The sequence below is a fragment of the Plectropomus leopardus genome, chromosome 1 (genome assembly GCF_026936395.1).
Source record: "Plectropomus leopardus strain MGB_pleo_1.0 chromosome 1, ASM2693639v1, whole genome shotgun sequence".
NCBI classification, from domain to species: Eukaryota; Metazoa; Chordata; class Actinopteri; order Perciformes; family Serranidae; genus Plectropomus; species Plectropomus leopardus.
Window position 1 is genome coordinate 12009254 of NC_142176.1, and position 20182 is coordinate 12029435.

The window sequence follows — 20182 nt, forward strand, 5'->3', positions numbered from 1 at the left end:
TTCAGAAAAAAAGGGCTTCAAAGTAACAAAAAACAAAGATATGTGATAGACTTGTTGGCCCTTTAAACCCTAAACTGGGAGCGCTTGCTGTTCTCCACAGGTTGTCCCGGAGTGAAACTCACAGAAAACCTGGGGGGCACTTTTATTTTGTAGCCAACGGGGTAACAAAAACAAGCATACCCAAGACAAGAGAGCATCATGGTTCATTTGATGAGCGAAATTAGCATACAAGGTTAGCAATGGACTTCACCGAACAATATTCACAACTTGGATTAATTTTTATGGAAAGCACTTTTTATGTTTTTAATTGAAGGAGCGTACGGACTAAAGGAGCATTTATAAATGGAGGAAAGGACACACAGTCGGACTTTAGGACCGCTTCAAAGGTAACAAACGTTAGTTAGTCAGCACTTTAGCCGTGTCAGTTTTTCTTTTCCTTTTGTACTCATCGTTTCCAGAGAAGAAACTTATAAATTCTATGCTGTAAGAATTTGTAGCATGTCCCCATCGACATAAAAACAGAAAAAAAACATTTAAAGTGATAGTATACATAATGCTAAGCTATTTAGAGCTAACCCGACGTTAGCTCACAAGGGTAACCGTTAGCCTCACCTGTTTAAAACTTGATGTATATCCTATAGGTACAGCTATAATATACATTTTCTGACGTACAGTACAATATTTCCCAAGAAATGCAGTGTTGTGTATGTAGCCTAGCATAAAATGGAAACAGTGGAGATTAATGGAAATAGTACAGTAGGCTAATGTCACTTGAGTAAATGTACTGTCTGTCTGAACGGGTGTACAAGCTGATGGAAATAACATTAATAACATCAACAACATAGCAGCATCAACGTGGATAGCCTGCATTTTTCTTTTTTCTTTTTAACTTTTTACTAACAGTTTTGAAAATAATACATTCAATGGTCAATGCAATCATTTCCAGATGAAAATAATAAGGCAAGTAGGTGCAACCCAGACAGACTAAAATAAATTAAAATAGACATAATTATAAACACTCACAGGGGTTTATCTTATTAGTTATATAAGAAGCCATACGTTTGGAATAGCTTAAATTAATAGTTTATTTTAATACATATTGCAACTTTAGTGTTGTTTTAATTTATGTATCTAGATCAGATTTTTTTTTAAAGTGGTACATTAAGGACAGTTCTTTAATGTATTAAAATGTATTTTATGAATGCAAATTTTAGCTTAAGTAATGAGCAAATAATATATATATAATATTTTATATATAAGTAATGTATTATATGCGTTAATTCCCCGAGAATTGGGGTTTTTAAATATTACCAACATATCAGTAGGTATAAACCAGACAGACAAAAATGAAATAAAAAAGACACCATTGTGAGCACACACAGGGGTTTATCTGATTAGTTCTATAATATAGCCATAATCAGTTTTTTGTTTTTTTAAATTACATATTGTAACTTTAATATTGTTATAATGTATGTAACTAGATCTGATTTTTTAAAGTGGTAATTTATTTCTTTGAAAATGTATTTAAAGAATGTAAAATATGGCTTAAATATTGAGCAAATTAATCATATACTGTTAATTCTTGGTGAAATATACGCTTTTTATTAGTATTATTATAATTAAATCAGGTTGTTTAAGTGAATGCTCTTGCTAAAATGTCTTTGGAGATCCAACTGAAAATCAGTCCATAAGATAGTCAAATACATACATTGATAATTGATAAGATGAAATAAATTATCTCATGTTTCCATCATATTTGTTTTACAGAAGCAGCGTTTTACTTTACGTGTGGTCCTACATCTTTCATTTAATTGATAAAAAAATAACCGCTAATGACTTTAAATAACGCAAGCTTACGGCTTGCGTTAGTCACGTGATCTCGCTCCAGTTGTTTTCCTAGCGCACATGCGGTTGCTATGGCAAATTGGGGTCAAAAATCAAATCAAATTGAAAGAAGAACAACGTTTTCATTTCCAAACATTTGGGAATTTCACGGCGGAGCGGCTGCAATTGTTCTGCTAAAAAGTCAAGGAGAAAAAAACACTGAAACAGAGAGGACGTGAGTCACTTGGAGGATATTTCAATGTCAGTGAGGTAAGAAATCAAGAACACATTCATCTTTTAAAGTTGTTTCAGCTTGTTACAGTTTTTAGTGTGCGTTTAAACCAATAATATTTGTTTTTGTATTAAATAATGTATGGAATGTTGTAATCTTAGTGGGAATATGGGATGATAATATTGAGCTACTGCATGAAAGTTAGGAGGAGTAAAGGAAACTATATTACATAGCACAGTTAGGTTATATAGTGCGGTTTGCTCATGACCAAATTCACAGAAATATGACAATAGAATGCTGTCCAAAATATCTGAAATATGCCAAGATTCAGGAGATGGAAATGCACTTAAGAAAACTGTTCTCCTCAAAACAGAAAGTCCAGAGGAAAAACCACTGAAACAGAGAGGGGATTGACTCGAAGGAGATTCCAGTATCCCTGAGGTAAGGAAATCAAGAGTCTCTTTATGTTTTACAGTAGTTTTGGCTTGTTAGCAGTTTTTCAAAGTGTTTGAGCGATTAATACTTATTTTTGGTATAAAAGTTGCATTAGTCATTGTAGTCTTGATGGGAATATTGGAAGATAATATTCAGCTACCACATGGGATGGAGGAGGAGTAAAGGAAATTATATCATATTGCACATTAAATTTGTATGGTATGGTTTGCGTAAGACAAAATGTACAGAAATCTGACAATAAAATACAGTCCAATCTTGTATAAAATATGCAAATATTTAAGGAGATTGGAATAGATTTAAAAAAAAAAAATTGTTCTGCTCAAAACAGAAAGTCCAGAAGAAAAACAGCTGAAACAAAGAGGAGATGATTCACCTGGAGGAGATTTCAGTGTCCTTGGGGTAAGGAAATCAAGACTACATCATGTTTTACAGTTGTTTTGGCTTGTTAGCAGTTTTTTGAAGTGTTAAAATTATTGATTAATATGATTATATGATTAATATTTGATATTTGTTTTTTGATTAAACAATGTATGGGCCAATGTAATCTTAGTGGCAATATTGGATGATAATATGGAGCTACTACATGGGAGAGAGGGGAGTATAGAAAATGATATATACCACATTAAGTTTGTATGTTATGGATTACTTAAGACAAAATTTACAGAAATCTGACAATAAAATACAGTCCAATCTTATATAAAGAATGCAAGCATTTTAGTAGATGGAAATGCACTTAAGAAAACAATTGTTCTGCTCAAAACAGAAAGTCTAGAAGAAGAAACACTGAAACACAGAGGACATGATTGACTTGGAGGAGATTCCAGTTTCCCTGAGGTAAGGACATCAATAGTACAATACTGTTTTATAGTTGTTTTGGCTTTTTAGCATTTTTTTTAAAGTGTCTGAACAATAAATATTTATTATACAGGGTTAGAAATAAGCACCAGCCACCACCTGTATGCTAATATAAGTATATAATAGTAAGTATATAAGTAAATATTAAATATAAGTTGAGAGACAGAAAACAATGTTTTAAGTTTGTTTCCCAATTTCACTGGTCATTTAATTATTTTTGCAGCTTACAATTCATTCTGTTATTTTACAGTCAAAGGCTGGGTTAAGGTTAATTTTAAATTAGTCATGAGTGATACATTTCTGCGTTGTTTTTTATATACATTTTACATTTATCTCCCTGATAGTGATTGTTTCATTTTATCGTGGAGTATTTTATTAAGTTAGTTTCAATATGAGCCCTCTGAATGATTGATTATCCTTCTGACATTTAATAATAATGACGATCAAGAATTCACTGCGGCAATGATTTGCAGAAACGCCATGAATTAGTGGTATTGAAGCTACAAATATCCACAGCCATGCATTATGATGGCTGGTCTGGCACTGTTGTAGAACCTCATTGATGCATCACAGTTGGTGAAATTGCTTTTTTTTGTCCTGTATCTCTCACTGATAGGTGTAATGAATGTTGGAGAAGCACATGTGTCAAAATCAGAATGTATGTTTAAGGGTGTTTCTACATCTGTCTACGGTGAACTGTTGGTGTGAATATGAGGCTGGTGCCTGAGCGCCCAGCGCCACAGTTATTGAGATTTATAAAACAGAATCAGGCGTACACACACGCATATTTCTGCCTTTGTGTGTACACACAGTTGTAGTGGTGAATCTGTGCAGGGTTTTAATGCATCTGGCCCCTGGATGTTTGCAGTGAAGTACTCAGGATTCTTTCTTTCCCTTTGTCCTCTTCTGACACCCTTTCATATTTCAATTTAAATATCATTTGTGGGGATATATTTATATTTGCGGTGCAAAGTTTAGTAAAATAACCATTAATGTGCCGTATATTTAAGTCCCATCAGTTCTGCAGATGAGGTGTCACAAGTGGCCTGCCTTGTGGCGGCAGGGTAAGAACAAGATAATGATGAAGACCTGGATTTTGAGAACATGGTTGTTGTTTTTTTAATTCATGAAGACCATTATATAATTGATAGATGGTTTTTACCTGACTGTGATTTTAAAACAAGTTGTTTACGCTAACATCCCTTGATCCCTTTTCTCTTCTTTGCTCGTAGTTCTGGTGGTGAGGATCCTGGTAAGGAGCCAGCAGAATCAGTCACGGAAGTTGAAGATGAAATAGGCAAAAGAGAGGCACAAAACAACTGTGTGACGAGACTGCGATCTAGTCTTCAAGTTGTTTTGATTGTTATTTTGGGAGTACTTCTTTGTGGTGTAGCCGGTGCCCTCATTGCTCAACTGAACAAACAGCAAAGTCTGACAGCAGAATTACAGCATATGGCACACAACACCAAGAAGCTGCAAATGAAAATCACTGAGCTGCAGCAACTTCTTAACTCCACTCATCAGAACTTCACCCCTCTGGGAAGCGAGTGTGGCCAACTGAAGCTGCTTGTAAACACAACACGGTACAACCTCACCTTGTTGTCTGCTGAAAACACACAGCTGGGTCTGCTCTTGAAAAACATATCGCAAGAAAAATCCCAGTTACAAGTGGAGATCAAAGAGCTGCAAATGTTTCTAAATTCAACTCCGGAAAACTGTGACTTTGTGGTGGAGGACAACAGAAAGCTGAGCCTGCTCTTGAAGAACAAATTGCAAGAAAACACACAGTTGCAGGTTGAGAACACAAAGCTCAACACGTCTCTGAATTCAACCCTTAAAAACTGTGACCGTGTGAAAAGGGAAAACAGAAAACTGATCCTGCTCTTTAAGAACACATTGCAAGAAAAAAAACAGTTGCAAGTGTTGAACAAAGAACTAAACACCTCTTTAATTTCAACCCAGGAAAACTGTAATCTGCGGGAAGAGACGAACGGACAACTCAGCCTGCTCTTGAACAACACTTTGCAAGAAGACACACAGTTGCAGGTTGAGAACAATAAGCTGAACACGTCTCTAACTTCAAACCTGGAAAAATGTGACCTTTTGGAAAAGGAGACCAATCAAATGAGCCTGCTCTTGAAGACAGCATTGCAAGAAAAATCCCAGTTACAAGTGGAGATCAAAGAGTTACAAATGTTTCTAAATTCAACTCTGGAAAACTGTGACTTTGTGGGAGAGGACAACAGAAAGCTGAGTCTGCTCTTGAAGAACAAATTGCAAGAAAACACACAGTTGCAGGTTGAGAACAAAAAGCTGAACACGTCTCTAGCTTCAAACCTGGAAAAATGTGACCTTTTGGAAAAGGAGAACAGTCAAATGAGCCTGCTCTTGAAGAACAAATTGCAAGAAAAAACAGAGTTGCAAGTGGAGAAAAAGGAGTTGAACATGCTTCTGAATTCAACCGTGGCAAACTGTGACCGTGTGAAAGAGGAGAACAGACAACTCAGTCTGCTCTTGAAGAACACATTGCAAGAAAAAAAACAGTTGCAAGTGTTGAACAAAGAACTAAACATATCTCTAAATTCAACCTTGGAAAAGTGTGATCTCTGGGAAGAGACGAACGGACAACTCGGTCTGCTTTTGAATAACACTTTGCAAAAAAACACACAGTTGCAGGTTGAGAACAAAAAGCTGAACACGTCTCTAACTTCAAACCTGGAAAAATGTGACCTTTTGGAAAAGGAGACCAATCAAATGAGCCTGCTCTTGAAGAACACTTTGCAAGAAAAAACTAAATTGCAGGTGTTGAACAAAGAACTTAACACAGCTCTAAATTCAACCTCTGAGTACTGTGACCTTGTGGAAGATGAGAACAGAAAACTTAACCTCCTTCTGAATGAATCGTTGGACATCATCACCATGGTCTCTGCAGAAAGCAAACAGTTGCGCCTGCACTTAAACAAGGAGCAACAAACCTCCAAGCAGTTGGAAGCAGAAAACAAACACCAGCGGTCAATCCTGCTCTCTGACAGACTGTCCTTCCTCTGGAGATTCTGCGACAAGGACACGCTGCAGTGTTCCCGCTGCCTTCCTGGCTGGGTTGAGCATGCTTCACGTTGCTTCTTCCTGTCCCAGGAAACAGAGAAGTGGGAAAAAGCTCGCAAGATATGTCTTGACTTGGGAGGTGACCTTGCTGTTGTTTTGAATGCCAAAGACCAGGCATTCTTGACTAACATGACTTTTCAGTTTAAACAGCAGCACCCGGAGGTATTATTCCATTCAGCGTGGATTGGGTTGCAGGACATGGTGAAGGAGGGTACCCACATCTGGGTCAATGGCAACAGAATCCACAGAAATGTCATTTACTGGAAGCCCATGGAGCCAAACAACGCCATGGCCTCCTGGGACACAAGCCAGGCAGGACAGGACTGTGTTGCCATTGTCCCGCCATCAAAAATTGGAGAGAAGAACTGGTTAAAGTCCTGGGATGACATTGTCTGTGGTGGCAAGAGGCACTTTTTGTGTGAGACCATGGCTCTAAATTTGACATGAGTGATGGAGCTGCATCGTCTCTTGGTTAAGAAATATAGGAAAAGCAACATCTTGTTCCCAGACTGAATTTGATGGTGTTAACGCAAAGTTTGAGTACAATCACTGGTGTTAGAATGACACAAAAACTTTGCAGATTTTTTAGTTTTTTGCACCACAAATTTGTCTTGTGTTCATCACTTTTGACCTTTTTGTCCCTATTTTATATGATTAACTTTGAAAATAACATTTAATTCCTTTTATTTGTTAAATACTGAATAATTAATTCAAACACTTTCTGTAAGAAATGACTTGTTTATGTGTTTTATTAACTGCTTGTCTACTTTTTATTATGTTGGCTTAAGGGTCTGGTGGGCAAAAGACAAATTTCCACCCTGGTGGACAATGAAGATATATTCTGTTCTATTGTATTCTATTCTAAATCAAATACATCTTAATTTCTTGTACAAAATGGATTACTGGACTTTCTTTCTGGTATTTCTTTCTTGCATTACTGCTTCCTGTAGAGTTCAAAAGCCAATTGAAGTGCCCAAAGAAAGCAGAGTTGATTGATCTAATTACTTTTAAATGTATTTTTACATGACACAGGCAAAAATGGTTTCAAACAGCTGCATCCTACATGCTTTCGTTCTGTCACTAGAAAAACACACTGAAAGTGACCACATTGGCTATTCTGCATGATTTTCTTTACATCGCTGGTAGCGTGCATCATGATGCGTAGTCCCACTGGTTATTTGGATTTAATAATTTTGAAATTATATCTTTGTATCTGGATCAGGATGATCCAATCCAATTAATGTTGCTTTGAAAAACTGACACAAAAATAAGATGGATTAGCTGATCCTGGATAGGAAAACATAGGATTTTTATTACATTTTGAACAATTGGTATCAGTGTGACAAAGACACGTGGAGTCAAGAGCCTCTGGTAAGATTTTTTGAGACATATGCACACACAAATGCTTGTACACGTGCTCAAATACAGACAAGATGTTACACTTTTCTCTGACATCCCTGTGGAACTTGAAAGCAACTTCAGGTCTGCACAGAGTGTGTGAGACATGCAGTGCAATTTACATTATTTGCACTGCATGTCTGGTAAACTTTATGGAGATCTTATACAGCACCTTCAGAACATGAATCTTGACCTGAGTCTGTAAAGGCTAATAAGCTTTCAAGTTTTATATTCAAATTTTCCTTTTTTTTTCTCTTCCCAAATACCCTTTCTAATTGCGATTTTTTAAAAAACATCTGATTGGCCAATAACTTCTTTTTTACACGGTCATTATAAATAACACAAAAGATGGTGCCCCCAGTACCCCATTTGGTAGAGCGGGCACCCCATGTACAGAGGTTATGTCCTCACTGCAGCGGCCGCAGGTTCAATTCTAGCCTTGGCCTTTTGCTGCATGCCATCCCATCTCTCTCCCTGTTTCATGCTTAAACTGTCCTATCTCCGGTAAAGGGAAGAAAAAACACAAAATAGATGTTTTTAAATGTTCTTTCAAAAAAGATACAAGAATTGTCATTTTGGACCTGGAAAAATGATCGCAATGGAAATCAAGTCATAAACTTTGAAACTGCCTTAATTCATGAGGCCACACGATGGCGCTATCAGCCTTTACAAGAGCTAATTCAGCTTCAGCACATCCCAAATTATGTTTTCTTGATTGGTGAAATGCTCTCTCTATAGATTTTTAGAACTCTTCAAAAAAGTCTTTGTTTTATTGTTGCATTACTCCATAACCTTGTATATTACATGTTAATGATGAAAATTTGTAATGCATGTTTGCTCAAACCACCGACTTTAAAAAACAGTGACATTCTGAATTTTGTTAGTTAAATTTGGTGTTCATGAAACAGATGTGTGTCAGAAAGCACAGTGAAAATGACTGGTAGTAAACAGCCTATAATAATTGAAGCAACACCTCTCCCTCGGTTTTCAGCAGCCTGTCACTTGCAGATTTTGGTGAAGTGAAAGATGACTGTGTGCTGAAAGTATGCAGCTGACTGTTTTCGGGCTGTGGCCCTCGTCGTCCTCAGAGAGGCTCAGAGGGTCTCGCCCACATTAATCACCCTCAGCGCAGCTTGTTAGGCTGAGATTTGGGGAACCACTGGCAGCTGATGGGGAGAGAAGCAGCTCTGCTAAGGACTGATACAAACACTGATAGGTTATCTGAAGAAAAACAACACTTAAAGCCTCTCTGTTCAGATAATCCTGTCAAATGTAATCACAGATCTCACGTGCATTTAACTTTCCACAATCCAATGTCAAAAAGAGGGCTTATCTGGTTTGTCACAAAGAGCAGGAAATGAACATGCTAGAAGTGTTATCTCTGCTCTTTCCTACACACTTTGTGCACAAGTGAAATATAATGGTGACATCTGTATCTTATCTGATTCAGTTGGTAAACAAACTGAAACTGAAAGTGTCTCGTGCCAAAAGCGGATCATCTCTTAACACGAAAGCCATCATAAGTGTGAAATTAAGTGATTTTTCAACCAAGTGATTTTCCTGCCTCTATTACGTCCCTCTGGATTTTCTCTGAGTCACACGGACCTCGCCCAAAATAACACACCAAGAACAGCAATGACCTAGTGTGTGATGCCATTCTTTTCAGACTTGCGAGGCCTGCTGTCGCTCACATGTTGTCAAACTTGTGAGGTCACTGTTTGACCTCTGACCGACCGCATTCATGTCAAAGCAGCAGCTGGCAACCTGCATGCAGGGTTCGTACAGACAGAGGCAAGGTAAATTCAAGGACTTTAAAGTACCTTTTCAAGCACTCATTTTTATTTTCAACCATTGGCTGCAAGAGAATTGTGCAAATACACTCCACCATTCACAGTCACATGGCTGCTTATTTACAACCAAATTACAGCTCAAAACCCGCACTAATGGCTGGCGCTGCTCCGGTGCGAGTGTTTTGTAGGCTAGCAAAACATTCCGGTCTAGACTACTTACTGGTGTTTACCAACAAATTGCTGCTCTGAGCTCATACTGCTTATACAGCATTAAAATACTTGCAAGCATGGCCATTCTTGGCTTCCTAGTTTAAAAATATTTATCTAAAATGTTTCATAAATGTATGCATCTTTCTGTTCTATTATATTCAAGTATTGATTTTCACAGTAATCCAGTGCTTAAGTTTCTGAGTGTCGAATTTAAGTACTTCAAGCACCTCAAGCACCTTGTACGAACCCTGTGTGTGGTGTCACTTCTTGAGCAATTCTCCTTATGAAAAGTACTGAAAACCAATACTGACTATTTGTTTTAGAGATGATGTCAGAGTGTGTTCAAAAGTACTCTGATATTTCTGTGCAGCATAAAAGTCAACAGAAGCCATTTCTTCTGGTTCTGGCACCTTTGTGAAATGCATTAAATTCAGATAAGCTCAAAGAGATGAAGGTCAATATCCCATTAATTTAGCTCTTAAACATTTAAGCTATTTTTCTTGTAACTTTTTACCAATTTTTTACTGCTTTTTTGGCCATTTCTTGTAAAGTTACTCATTGCCTTCTTCATGTTTTTATTCAGGTTTAAAGGGTTAAGCAATTCTCTCTAGGCAAGATTAATTGGAACTTCTATATTAAAAGGGTAATTGTCTTATGAGATTTTCTTTATTTTTGGCAGTTATGTGGGCTTAGTACTTTCACTGTATGTCTTTAAAAATAAAACTGATCAAAAATTATTTCTGTTAATACATAATGGAAAATAAACCACGTCCTTAATACAGTAATTACAGTCAGATAAAACATTAAAGGAGCTGCGTTTAGGATTTACTGGCATCTAGAGGATTGCAGACTGCAACAAGCTGAAACTTCTCTCGTGTGCGAAGCATGACTCCCAGTTAGAGTCCCTTCAGCATTCATTGTTCAGGAGTTTTTTACTAGGAGCCAAATTATCTGTTGTGTTCCTCTCCAAAACAAACAGACCGTGTGATGAAAACCAATAAAAACAAAGAAATAAGCAGTTTCATGTTACAAATCTTTTCTCCAACACTGCTCGTTGCAGATGGGCTTCTAACTACCACATTTGATGCGGACGGCCCTGTCTGGATCCAGTGTTTGGTTTGTCCATTCTGGGCTGCTGTTGAAACATGGCAGTCACAGCAGTCTTCATCCATGAGATCCGACTCCCTGTTTAGATATAAACAACTCATTCTAAGGTAAGGAAAACACAGCAGTTTTTTTTTAGGTCATTAATTTCTTGCAAATTTTGGGATCATTTCTTCGAGAAAATTTGTTGTACTTAAAAAATAATTCATTTCATAAATCACTTAATTTCTTGCCTTCTTCCTATGTTTTTGAAGAAATTGAGCCAATTCACTCAAGTTTCAAAGAGTGAAAGAAAACATTCTATATCTAAAATGTTCCTGTCCTGCTAATATATGCCCTAAATACTGCACAATGGACATTTAGAAACACCATTGCTTATATTGCAAAGCTCTTACAATTGATTAGTTGACAGAGCAAACTTTTAAGGCACACATTTTTAGTACTAGTAGTGGACTGATATAAAAAATACATTACAAAAGACGACATGAAAAATTTAAACAACACATAACGATTTGATTCACATATGGCAAAAGGAGTGGGAAGAAGTTCTAACTAATTCAAACCCATCCCTTATCCATAATTTGATAATAGTCAATTATTTAGCTTCCACATAAATATAAAGCAAAACAATAATTAACTCTCCAGACTTATTCTAATATATTATCTTAATTACCAATAACCTTTATCTTACAAGATATAGATCAATAACCAAAATATTTATCTTAATAAAATATGAATTCTTATTTATAAACATTATTCAAAAATATAAAAATTAATTGCTGACGTATTAATCTTATCAAAAATAATCTCAGTTTCGTTTTAATTTTGATCAAATCATGACAGCTATGTTTTATTTAACCAAGATATGTATGTGTATATATATATATATATATATATATGTACATATACTAATACACATACATACACACATACAGTACATATATGCACACAACTCAAGGCAACACAAAAAAGAATAAATAACAAAATAAATTATAATCACCAGGTGCAGCTTGTTTTGTTAGTCTTCCATTACATTAGTCTGAATATATTTGTGTTTTGGACTGTAGGTTGGACAAATAAAGCAATTTGAATCAGTCAACATGAGTTAGTAGACAACTGTGACAGGTATTTCTGTAATTTTAGGGATTTTAGGAATCAAAAGTCCAGTGTGTAGGATTTATTGGCATTTAACAGTGAGGTTGCAGAGCTGAAAGATCTTGTATGTGCCAAGTGTGTCAACTGATGGCTGATGAAAAATGAGAATGACCCTGTCTAGAGCCAGTGTTTGATTTGACTGATCTGACCAGCTGTGGAACTACATGGCGGACTCTTGGTGTGTACCATGGATGTATTAAGAGAACTGGATGCAGTGCTGAAGGCAGGGCCTGGTCATTTCTATGAAAGTTGCATATGAATAATGTTATAGTATGAATATTATATACCATTTTTGCAAATAGATGCCTCGAAAACCTACACACTGGATCTTTAATTATCAAAAATCAGAATCAGAAATACTTAATACCCCCAGTAATCAATACTATATTGATTACTGGGGGAAATTGTGCACGGTATGTAAATATTTAAATATTCAAAATAAAGTATGTAAATCTGCTAATTATGTAGAAGTGTAAAAATATAAATGTAAAAAATACAGCAGTAGACAATTAGCACTAACCTGTGAATATTTAAATTCAAATATGGATAATGTGCTGAGTGAGTAAAGTGTGTTAAATATAAAACCGTGCCTTATGCTACAGTACAATGTAGAAAACTAGCATGTAAGTTAAAAAATATTTAAAAACAATGTGTGCAAAGCTACAGCAATGAACAACAAGATATACATACGCAAGAATAGCAATAAGAATACATATGATATATGCAGTTAAGAAAATAATTGGCCAGTTAAGCATTAATAAAAACAATTATTAGTTGCAACTATACTTACAATATCCATTACTACTCTGTAATATTTGTCCAGTAGCTTCACCTAAATGGCCACTGTGTTCAGCTATAAATAATATTACTATAATGCAATTGTAAAACATCACTGATAAAATCATCACCAGTAATAAATGCAGACATTATTACTTATGAGTTCTCCTTTCTGGTGTCTAGATAAGCTGCTGAGAGGTTTTAAGCTTTGAGGACAAATATTTAGCAGGATGCTTATTAGACACTGAAAAATTGAAAGTCTGCAGCTGAAACTACAGTAGACACATTATCCTAATCTATGCAACCACATGTTGCGTGTGCATTTGTTAGTACATGTGTGTGCATTCCTTGAACCCAGACAATGACATGACATGACTCTGAAACAGGAAACGATAAACATTCAGTGTAATCTTTAGGTTCTGTGGCTTTGGTTCAGATCCAGTGCATTAAGAAGCCTGAACTCTTTGAATTCCTTTATAGAATAAACTTGAGTGCTGATGAGCCTGAGGGCATTAACTCTGAGATACACACACAAACACACACACTCTGCATATGACAAAGCATTCCCAGACCCTGAAGCGCCTTAATGGAACAATTAAAGTCATAAAAAGCACCCAGAGTACGAGAGCATGAAATTGTTCCTCGTTTCAATGTTATCAGAGTCACACAGAGTTCAAATCGGGGAGGAAACAAAACAAGACTTGGCCACTGACTGAGCCGTGCTGCGGCAGTTACTGACACGCCAAAATCTACACGTATGTTCCTCTGGAGACGGTGCAGAGGAGGAGACGTGAGTCATGTGAGGTTCGCAAACAAATGCGCACAAACAAAGAGTTTCTAGTTTTTGTGCCTGTTTCTGTTTCCTGTTTCCACAAGTCAGGAACCAGTGAGGGCATGCCATAGAGAAAGGAGCGGGCCAAAAGTCTCTGTTAAATGAGTATACAGTAAGTTGCTGTTGGCCAGAGTCAGTGCAGAATAGATGAGTGTGTGTGTAACCCCCACAGTGATCGCCTCACTCCTCAGCAGTGCTCTACTTGAGCTTTTACCTCCCTGTACTCTCAGGCCTCGGCCCTCTACCCCGGCTTAGCATGACGGCTTGTCTCTGAAGCTCTGATGGGTGTGTGGACTGTTGGCTGTTGGCAGGCTTCTCGGAGCGGAAACACACACACATACACACACACACTAGCATGCACAATGCACTGTGTCCTCAAGCGCAACATGCCCTGGAGTTTCTTTACCTCTTCCAAATCTTCATCTTTCCACTCTCTCTTTATCATTGCCCCTTTGGAAACTAGGTCAGTGTCAGTTCATGCCATTAGCTTCTGCTGCAAGTTTATGACTTTGTGTGTGTGTGTGTGTGTGTGTGTGTGTGTGTGTGCATGTTCATGTTCAGTTTTCAGCAATGCTTATCTGCCACTTGGCTTAAGAACTTCCTTGAAAATGTTTGTTTTCATGCTCTGTGCCGGTGGATTGGAATCGAGTCTCCATTTGTGTGTGTGTGTGTGTGTGTGTGTGTGTGTGTGTGTGTGTGTGTGTGTGTGTGTGTGTGTGTGTGTGTGTGTGTGTGTGTGTGAGAGAGAGAGAGAGACACGGTGATGATGAGGGGGTGGGGGATTCCAGGATTCTTGCACGAGGCAGAAGGCAGATGTGGGAGACTTGAATCAAAACTTTTTCTGTTGGCCAACTTCAAAAGGCAACTTTTCCTCCAGTGTTGGTCTCTCTTTCGCTCTCCATTCCTCTGCCGTTCCCTCATGCTTTGGCCAGCAGCGCACACTTCTCCCTTGGATTTCAGGCAGAGGCTGAGATCAAAACTTGGATTCTAGCAAACACCAGGAGGGATGATTCAGTGAATCTTTGTCATGCTGAGATATTCTGTTGAGAAGCCGGGGCGTCTCTAGCAGCTCAGAAAACATACTTTTTATTGTTTTATGACCTTGATACTTCATGACTTTTCCTGATTTTATGAGAACATGCTTAGAAATATGGTTTTCAACTAGCATGTTTTAGAAGTCCTCTTCAGAAAATCATGCATAACTTCTGTTTGGTGTCTCAGAGACCCCAGCTGTAAAATGTGCTGTAAAGTGTCTTTTATTGTTCAGCAGAGGAAGTTTGAGCCCGGAGGTCTGATTGACAGGCAGGATAACATACTGTACATGTTTTTGTCTGTGAATTACTTATTGACACACATAGATATAAATTTGTTCCCACATTGCCCATGTACTTTAACTTATAAAACTAAGAAAATATTTACGTATTCAGTGTAATAACAATGCTTCATGGTAATTTTCTTTTTTTGTCACCTTCACTGAAAGAGCAAATTGGGTATTGGGTAAAGTATTGTAAGGAAAATTGGATGATTTTGAAATTACTATTATTATTATTATTAATCACACACCTCATGGCAATGTAGGTCAGTTGGTCAGTTGGTTCACCACTCTGGTTTGGCCTGAAAAAGTATTTCACGGCTGGAAAGATCATACTGGGCGGTCTGAGCAATAGAAAGACTCAATTACTTTTGAAATTGGTGCACATGAGAAAACAGAGGAAATAGCCTACGGCATTCATTTTTGCTGAAAAGGTAGAAAATCTGCAACTACCAGAATATACCGTGCCACAATTGATCAATAAACACTCCTGCTGGTGGGTGAAGTAATATGGTTTTTTGCCATCTCTGTTGGAAACAATATGGTGAACGGCTGGTTACAATGTCAAAGTACAGTTAAACCGCTAAAATATGTCCATGAAAACATTTGAGGAAAAAAATAGGCAACGCAGTAACAGAATCTTGATTCATATTTAAAGAGTTCTGCTTTGTTTTACAATTTGATCTCATTTTTTTAGCCGGGAAACAGTGTGGCGCTCACTTCCTGTTCACAAATTATCCTGTTACATCCAAACAACACACAGAAATATGTTTTTAGGCACAAAATAGGCAATATATTAACTGAATATTGGTAAAATTGATTGGCGCTGCTTAGTTTTACAGTGTGATCAGAGTCTGGTGTGAGTGTGTGACAGAGAGAGAAAGAGAGAGAGAGGGGCATATACTGCATATACTGTTTGTGTCCTTGGTGGCAGACATATAAAAATGCGGAAGTGCAATCTGTAGTTCAAGCTACAGTTCTAGAGCTCTAGGAACTGAAGAATAAGCACGGCGATTTGGGTGCTTGGAAGAAGGAGAAATCTTTGATATTTTTAAAATATGTATTCCCTGTGTCTGTTGTGATTTGTAGGTGCAACACAAACATACTAAAAATGACCTGTTTAACATGAGCATGTTATCATTGCCATTGTGACCGCACCGTTATGCTGTTGATAGCATTTAGCTGAAAGCACCTCACTAGCATTGCTGTAAGGTCTGAAAATACAGTAGTGAAAACTGTGGTACTCCAAACAACAAAAAAGCACAGCCATTGTCAACAAGAGTCAATGGTTGAATTCTGTGTTTTCTTTTCCAACACCGCCATCTTTTTATCTAAGTATCTTGTCGAAAACCAGTTTCTTTGTCATCCTCCTCACCTCCTCCTCTGGTCTCCCTCTGTGGAAAAAAAAGTGTTTATTTATATCTGAATTGGTGCCCTAACACAAAGGAATCAAATGAATACTAAAGTAGAGTGTATATTAGTATATTCATCTATGTGTCTATTTGCATGGAGTGTGTTTATGGGTCTCTACATCTGTGCTGAGTGTCTCTTACAGATGGTGGTGGCGAACCCCTGGCGGGAAAACTCAACAGGGAATGTTTTCCATCCCTAAGATGGTCAGATTTGTGTGGGGGGACACTGACTCTGCGTAAATCACATGTGGAGGGGAGATAAGTAGGCGGCTAGACCAGCCTGGATGGATGGCTCAAGCCAAAAATACTATCCACTGTGCCCCACAGGGGACAGACCCTGAATAAATCTGTGTGTGTTCAAACACAGTGTGTGGACAAAATAGCACGACTGCCTTAAAATATATTACAATTCAATATCTCAAAATACAGCCTTGAGAATTATTGTAAAGTTGTATCAACATTTATGTGTATGAACATATATTAAAAGCCGACAAAGGATAGTATTTACTGCAGGGCAAGTATTTCAACAAGGCATTACCTCATGAGTCAGCTTCATTAAAGCCACAGTTCAACATTTTTGGAGACACATTGATATTTTCTTTGTTGCTGAGACTAAGATGAAAAGATTGAAACTATGGATGTAAATCACAAGTTTCATCGCGATGCAGTATTATATAGATTCTTTGGAAATGATACAATATTTGCTGATACCACAAAGTGTGCCACAATACAATTTTGATTTGCTAGAATTCAGGGGACTGCAATCGATATGAGGCGACATCACTAAAGATCTTCATTGTCTTTTTCTCTGCAGCTTACCACTGTCTGCATTGTACTAGGCCTCCAGCATTGTTTGAATGTAGAAACGAGGCTTGTTCAATGCATGTGGTAATGGTCTGAGCTGTCTTCAGAGGGATACACATGGAGTGCTGGTGCCCGTACCTCATTCATCTCCTTCCTGATGGGATCTAACCAGTTGGCTCATGGCCTGTAACAGGGTGGTTCCCTGTTACCCAGTGTATTTACATGACAGACAAGCTGCAGTTAAAAGTTCTTCACATAACGAGCACGGGTGATAAACGGGTATTCCCGTTTATCACCCGTGTAAATCTGCCTCATTGTCTGAGTAGTCCCCAGACTAGTATGACAACAAAAGCCTATCTTAAAAATGACAATATGTATTGTTGTTATTACTTTGCATTGACTCAATTTATCAATCCAGATACATGTATTGATACACCCCCTAATTGATACCGCTCTCATATCTGTCTATTAAATACAAAGCTACTGCCAAGAGTTGCTTAGCTTAACTTGCATTGAGCCTGCAAGCTTGGCTAGGTTTAAAAAATGAACTGCCACATCTCTACGTTTAGAGGTCAAGGTGCAGTGAGAGCAGCTACATGCACAGGCTCCAAAGCTACACTGTATCTGATGTCCACCTCCTCAAAAATTTAAGACTGTTTGTACTAAAGTGAGTATGAGATACCACGTGGAGATTCAAGAACTGTGAGCTTTTGGATCTTGCATTCTTTTTTGCCATTTCACCTTAGACAATACAAGGGCAGAGAGAGGGGTAAGAACTAGGATATTGTGGTTATGCAACTCAACCATCATAAGGACACTCTGTTGATGGTAAACACGTGGTTAACAAAGCCATCTTGGCTGCAAACCTTCTCACAGCAATTACAGCTCTATACCATGAATGGATGAACAAAGCGCAGTGTTTGCACAATAGTAGTCTCACTCTGAACGTCACACCAGTTCTCTACTGTAAGTCACAGCCCACTGAGGCTCTTCATTACACAGCAAAAGAAACAATGTAATCATAATTACTGCAAGAAATATAATTAAAGCCCCATCAAGAGGTGAAATCAACAAGGGAAATTCTGGTGTTGAACCATAAATCAAATCCTACACCACAAGCATCTATGGCAGGAGTCCTGTGGGGACGACAAACTAAGTCCAGTGATTCAAATGCACAATATATCTTCTTTGTAATCTGCAGTCTTGTCATCACTATTAGGTCGACCCTATGATGTCAATTCCTCTGGTCAAGAAAAAGTCAAGCACCTAATCCAGGTAATAAAAAATGCAATTTGTCATTTTTACACTTCAGTGTTTGTATGGATTTGGGAAAAAAAAGACATGGATAAAAGATAATGAGTAACTTAACGAGAAAGAATCCCCAAATTAGTAAAAATAAAAATGGTAAATATCTACAAGAAAGTTACCTGAAAAAAAGAAAAGGAAATTAAAATGACAAACACAGGAAATAAGCTGAAAAAAGTGATAAAATAAAATAAAGGAAAAAAATATAGATATTATATTTTTCTGTAACCTAATTTTGAATATATCATATAATATATTTTCTTGAGGGTTAGGGTTAGGGTTCCTTACATATTTGATACTTTTCTAATGACTGTCTCTCTGTTTTTGTTAGTTTGTTTGTTTTTCAAGTGATTTGTGGGACATTTCATGCCAAAGTGCTGATTGCTTTTTTCCCAGTGTTTTTGTCAGAAATCAAACCAATTTGCTCAGGGCTAAAAGAGTTAACAAGCCAGATGTTACGGCAGATTTTGTTACCTTGTGACTTAGCCAGGCTAGCTTTTTCCCCACCATTTCCAGTATTAAAGCTCAACCAAGTGACTGCTGCATGCTTGTAACTTTATATTTAACAGACAGACATCAGATTGATATTGATCTTCTCATCTTATTTTCAGCATTGAATGCTAATAAGTATGTTTTTCCAAACTGTCAAACTATTCCTACTAACTCTCTTCTATTTGTACATTAGGTGTGTATGTGTATGACACTTCCTACACACCCAAACTTTATGTGCATACACTCCTGGGTGATTATACCAGCAGATTCAAGAGTGTTTATTGCTGACATTAAGGACCTGGGATGCGAGAGGCTTTCTAACTACTTTTCTACATCCATGGGGGGTTTTCTAATGCAATGTCCTGTTTTCTCAATCAGGAGTGACGCCAAAGGCAGAGCACGGCTGAAAAACATTCAGGGTGAGTACACCAGCTATTAAACTCTGCTCCCAGGACAGTCTGACTCATACTGTCAACCTCTACGTCCCTCCTCTCCTCGTCATAGCTGTTGCTTAAAAGAGGCATCCTCAATATGAAAAGGACCAATTACAATATTTTATGACCCAAAAAATTGTATTCCGTTCTTCTGGGAGTGCAATTTTTAAGGGAAATGAGTTCATGCAGTGCCTAGGTACACACCAGGAAAATTATCCATTTGGAAGCGAAAAAGATTCCTCTGAGTTATTTTGTGGTTATGTTTGATTCTGTGCTGCAGCAGTGCACTGTAGATGTGTGGTGTGTGCTAGCGAAGGAGGCCATGTGTGATAAAAGACGGCCAAGCCCAAACAGATGACAGAATTCTTTCATGACATTATCCTCATGACAAAAACGCAATGGAGGCCTAGAATCACAAGTAACCCCATTACATATATACACACACATACAGAGAGTGTGTGAGAGAGAGAAAGAGTGAGAGAGACAAGGGGGTGGGGGGGGGCGGGGAGGCTCATTTCTGCTGCAGCTCATTTTCTTGAAATATTTCACATGAATATTGGCAGCAGTTGTGCTGCAGAAGACAAAAGGAAATGAACCGTGGCTGCTGGAGCCAAAGACAACACACAGTGTGAGAAAGTCTCGCTACAGTTACCGCTCGCAGCACAGTGAGAGACAATCTCAATCT

General features: G+C 37.7%; 1 protein-coding gene and 1 long non-coding RNA gene across 2 annotated transcripts; both read left to right on the forward strand.

Annotated features, from left to right (window-relative positions):
• The first annotated feature begins 90 nt into the window (after positions 1 to 90).
• On the forward strand, positions 91 to 19482 carry LOC148190368 (uncharacterized). The gene is made up of 4 exons (XR_015777418.1): positions 91 to 386; positions 10931 to 11084; positions 18486 to 18541; positions 19442 to 19482. It is a non-coding gene; the product is annotated as an uncharacterized LOC148190368 (long non-coding RNA).
• Positions 1348 to 7282, forward strand: LOC121942431 (uncharacterized). The gene is made up of 5 exons (XM_088081869.1): positions 1348 to 2094; positions 2430 to 2497; positions 2841 to 2911; positions 3276 to 3346; positions 4600 to 7282. Exons 4-5 carry the CDS (start codon positions 3312 to 3314, stop codon positions 6917 to 6919), a joined length of 2355 nt encoding a protein of 784 aa, XP_087937995.1. The 5' UTR covers positions 1348 to 2094; positions 2430 to 2497; positions 2841 to 2911; positions 3276 to 3311; the 3' UTR covers positions 6920 to 7282.
• Positions 19483 to 20182: the final 700 nt, after the last annotated feature.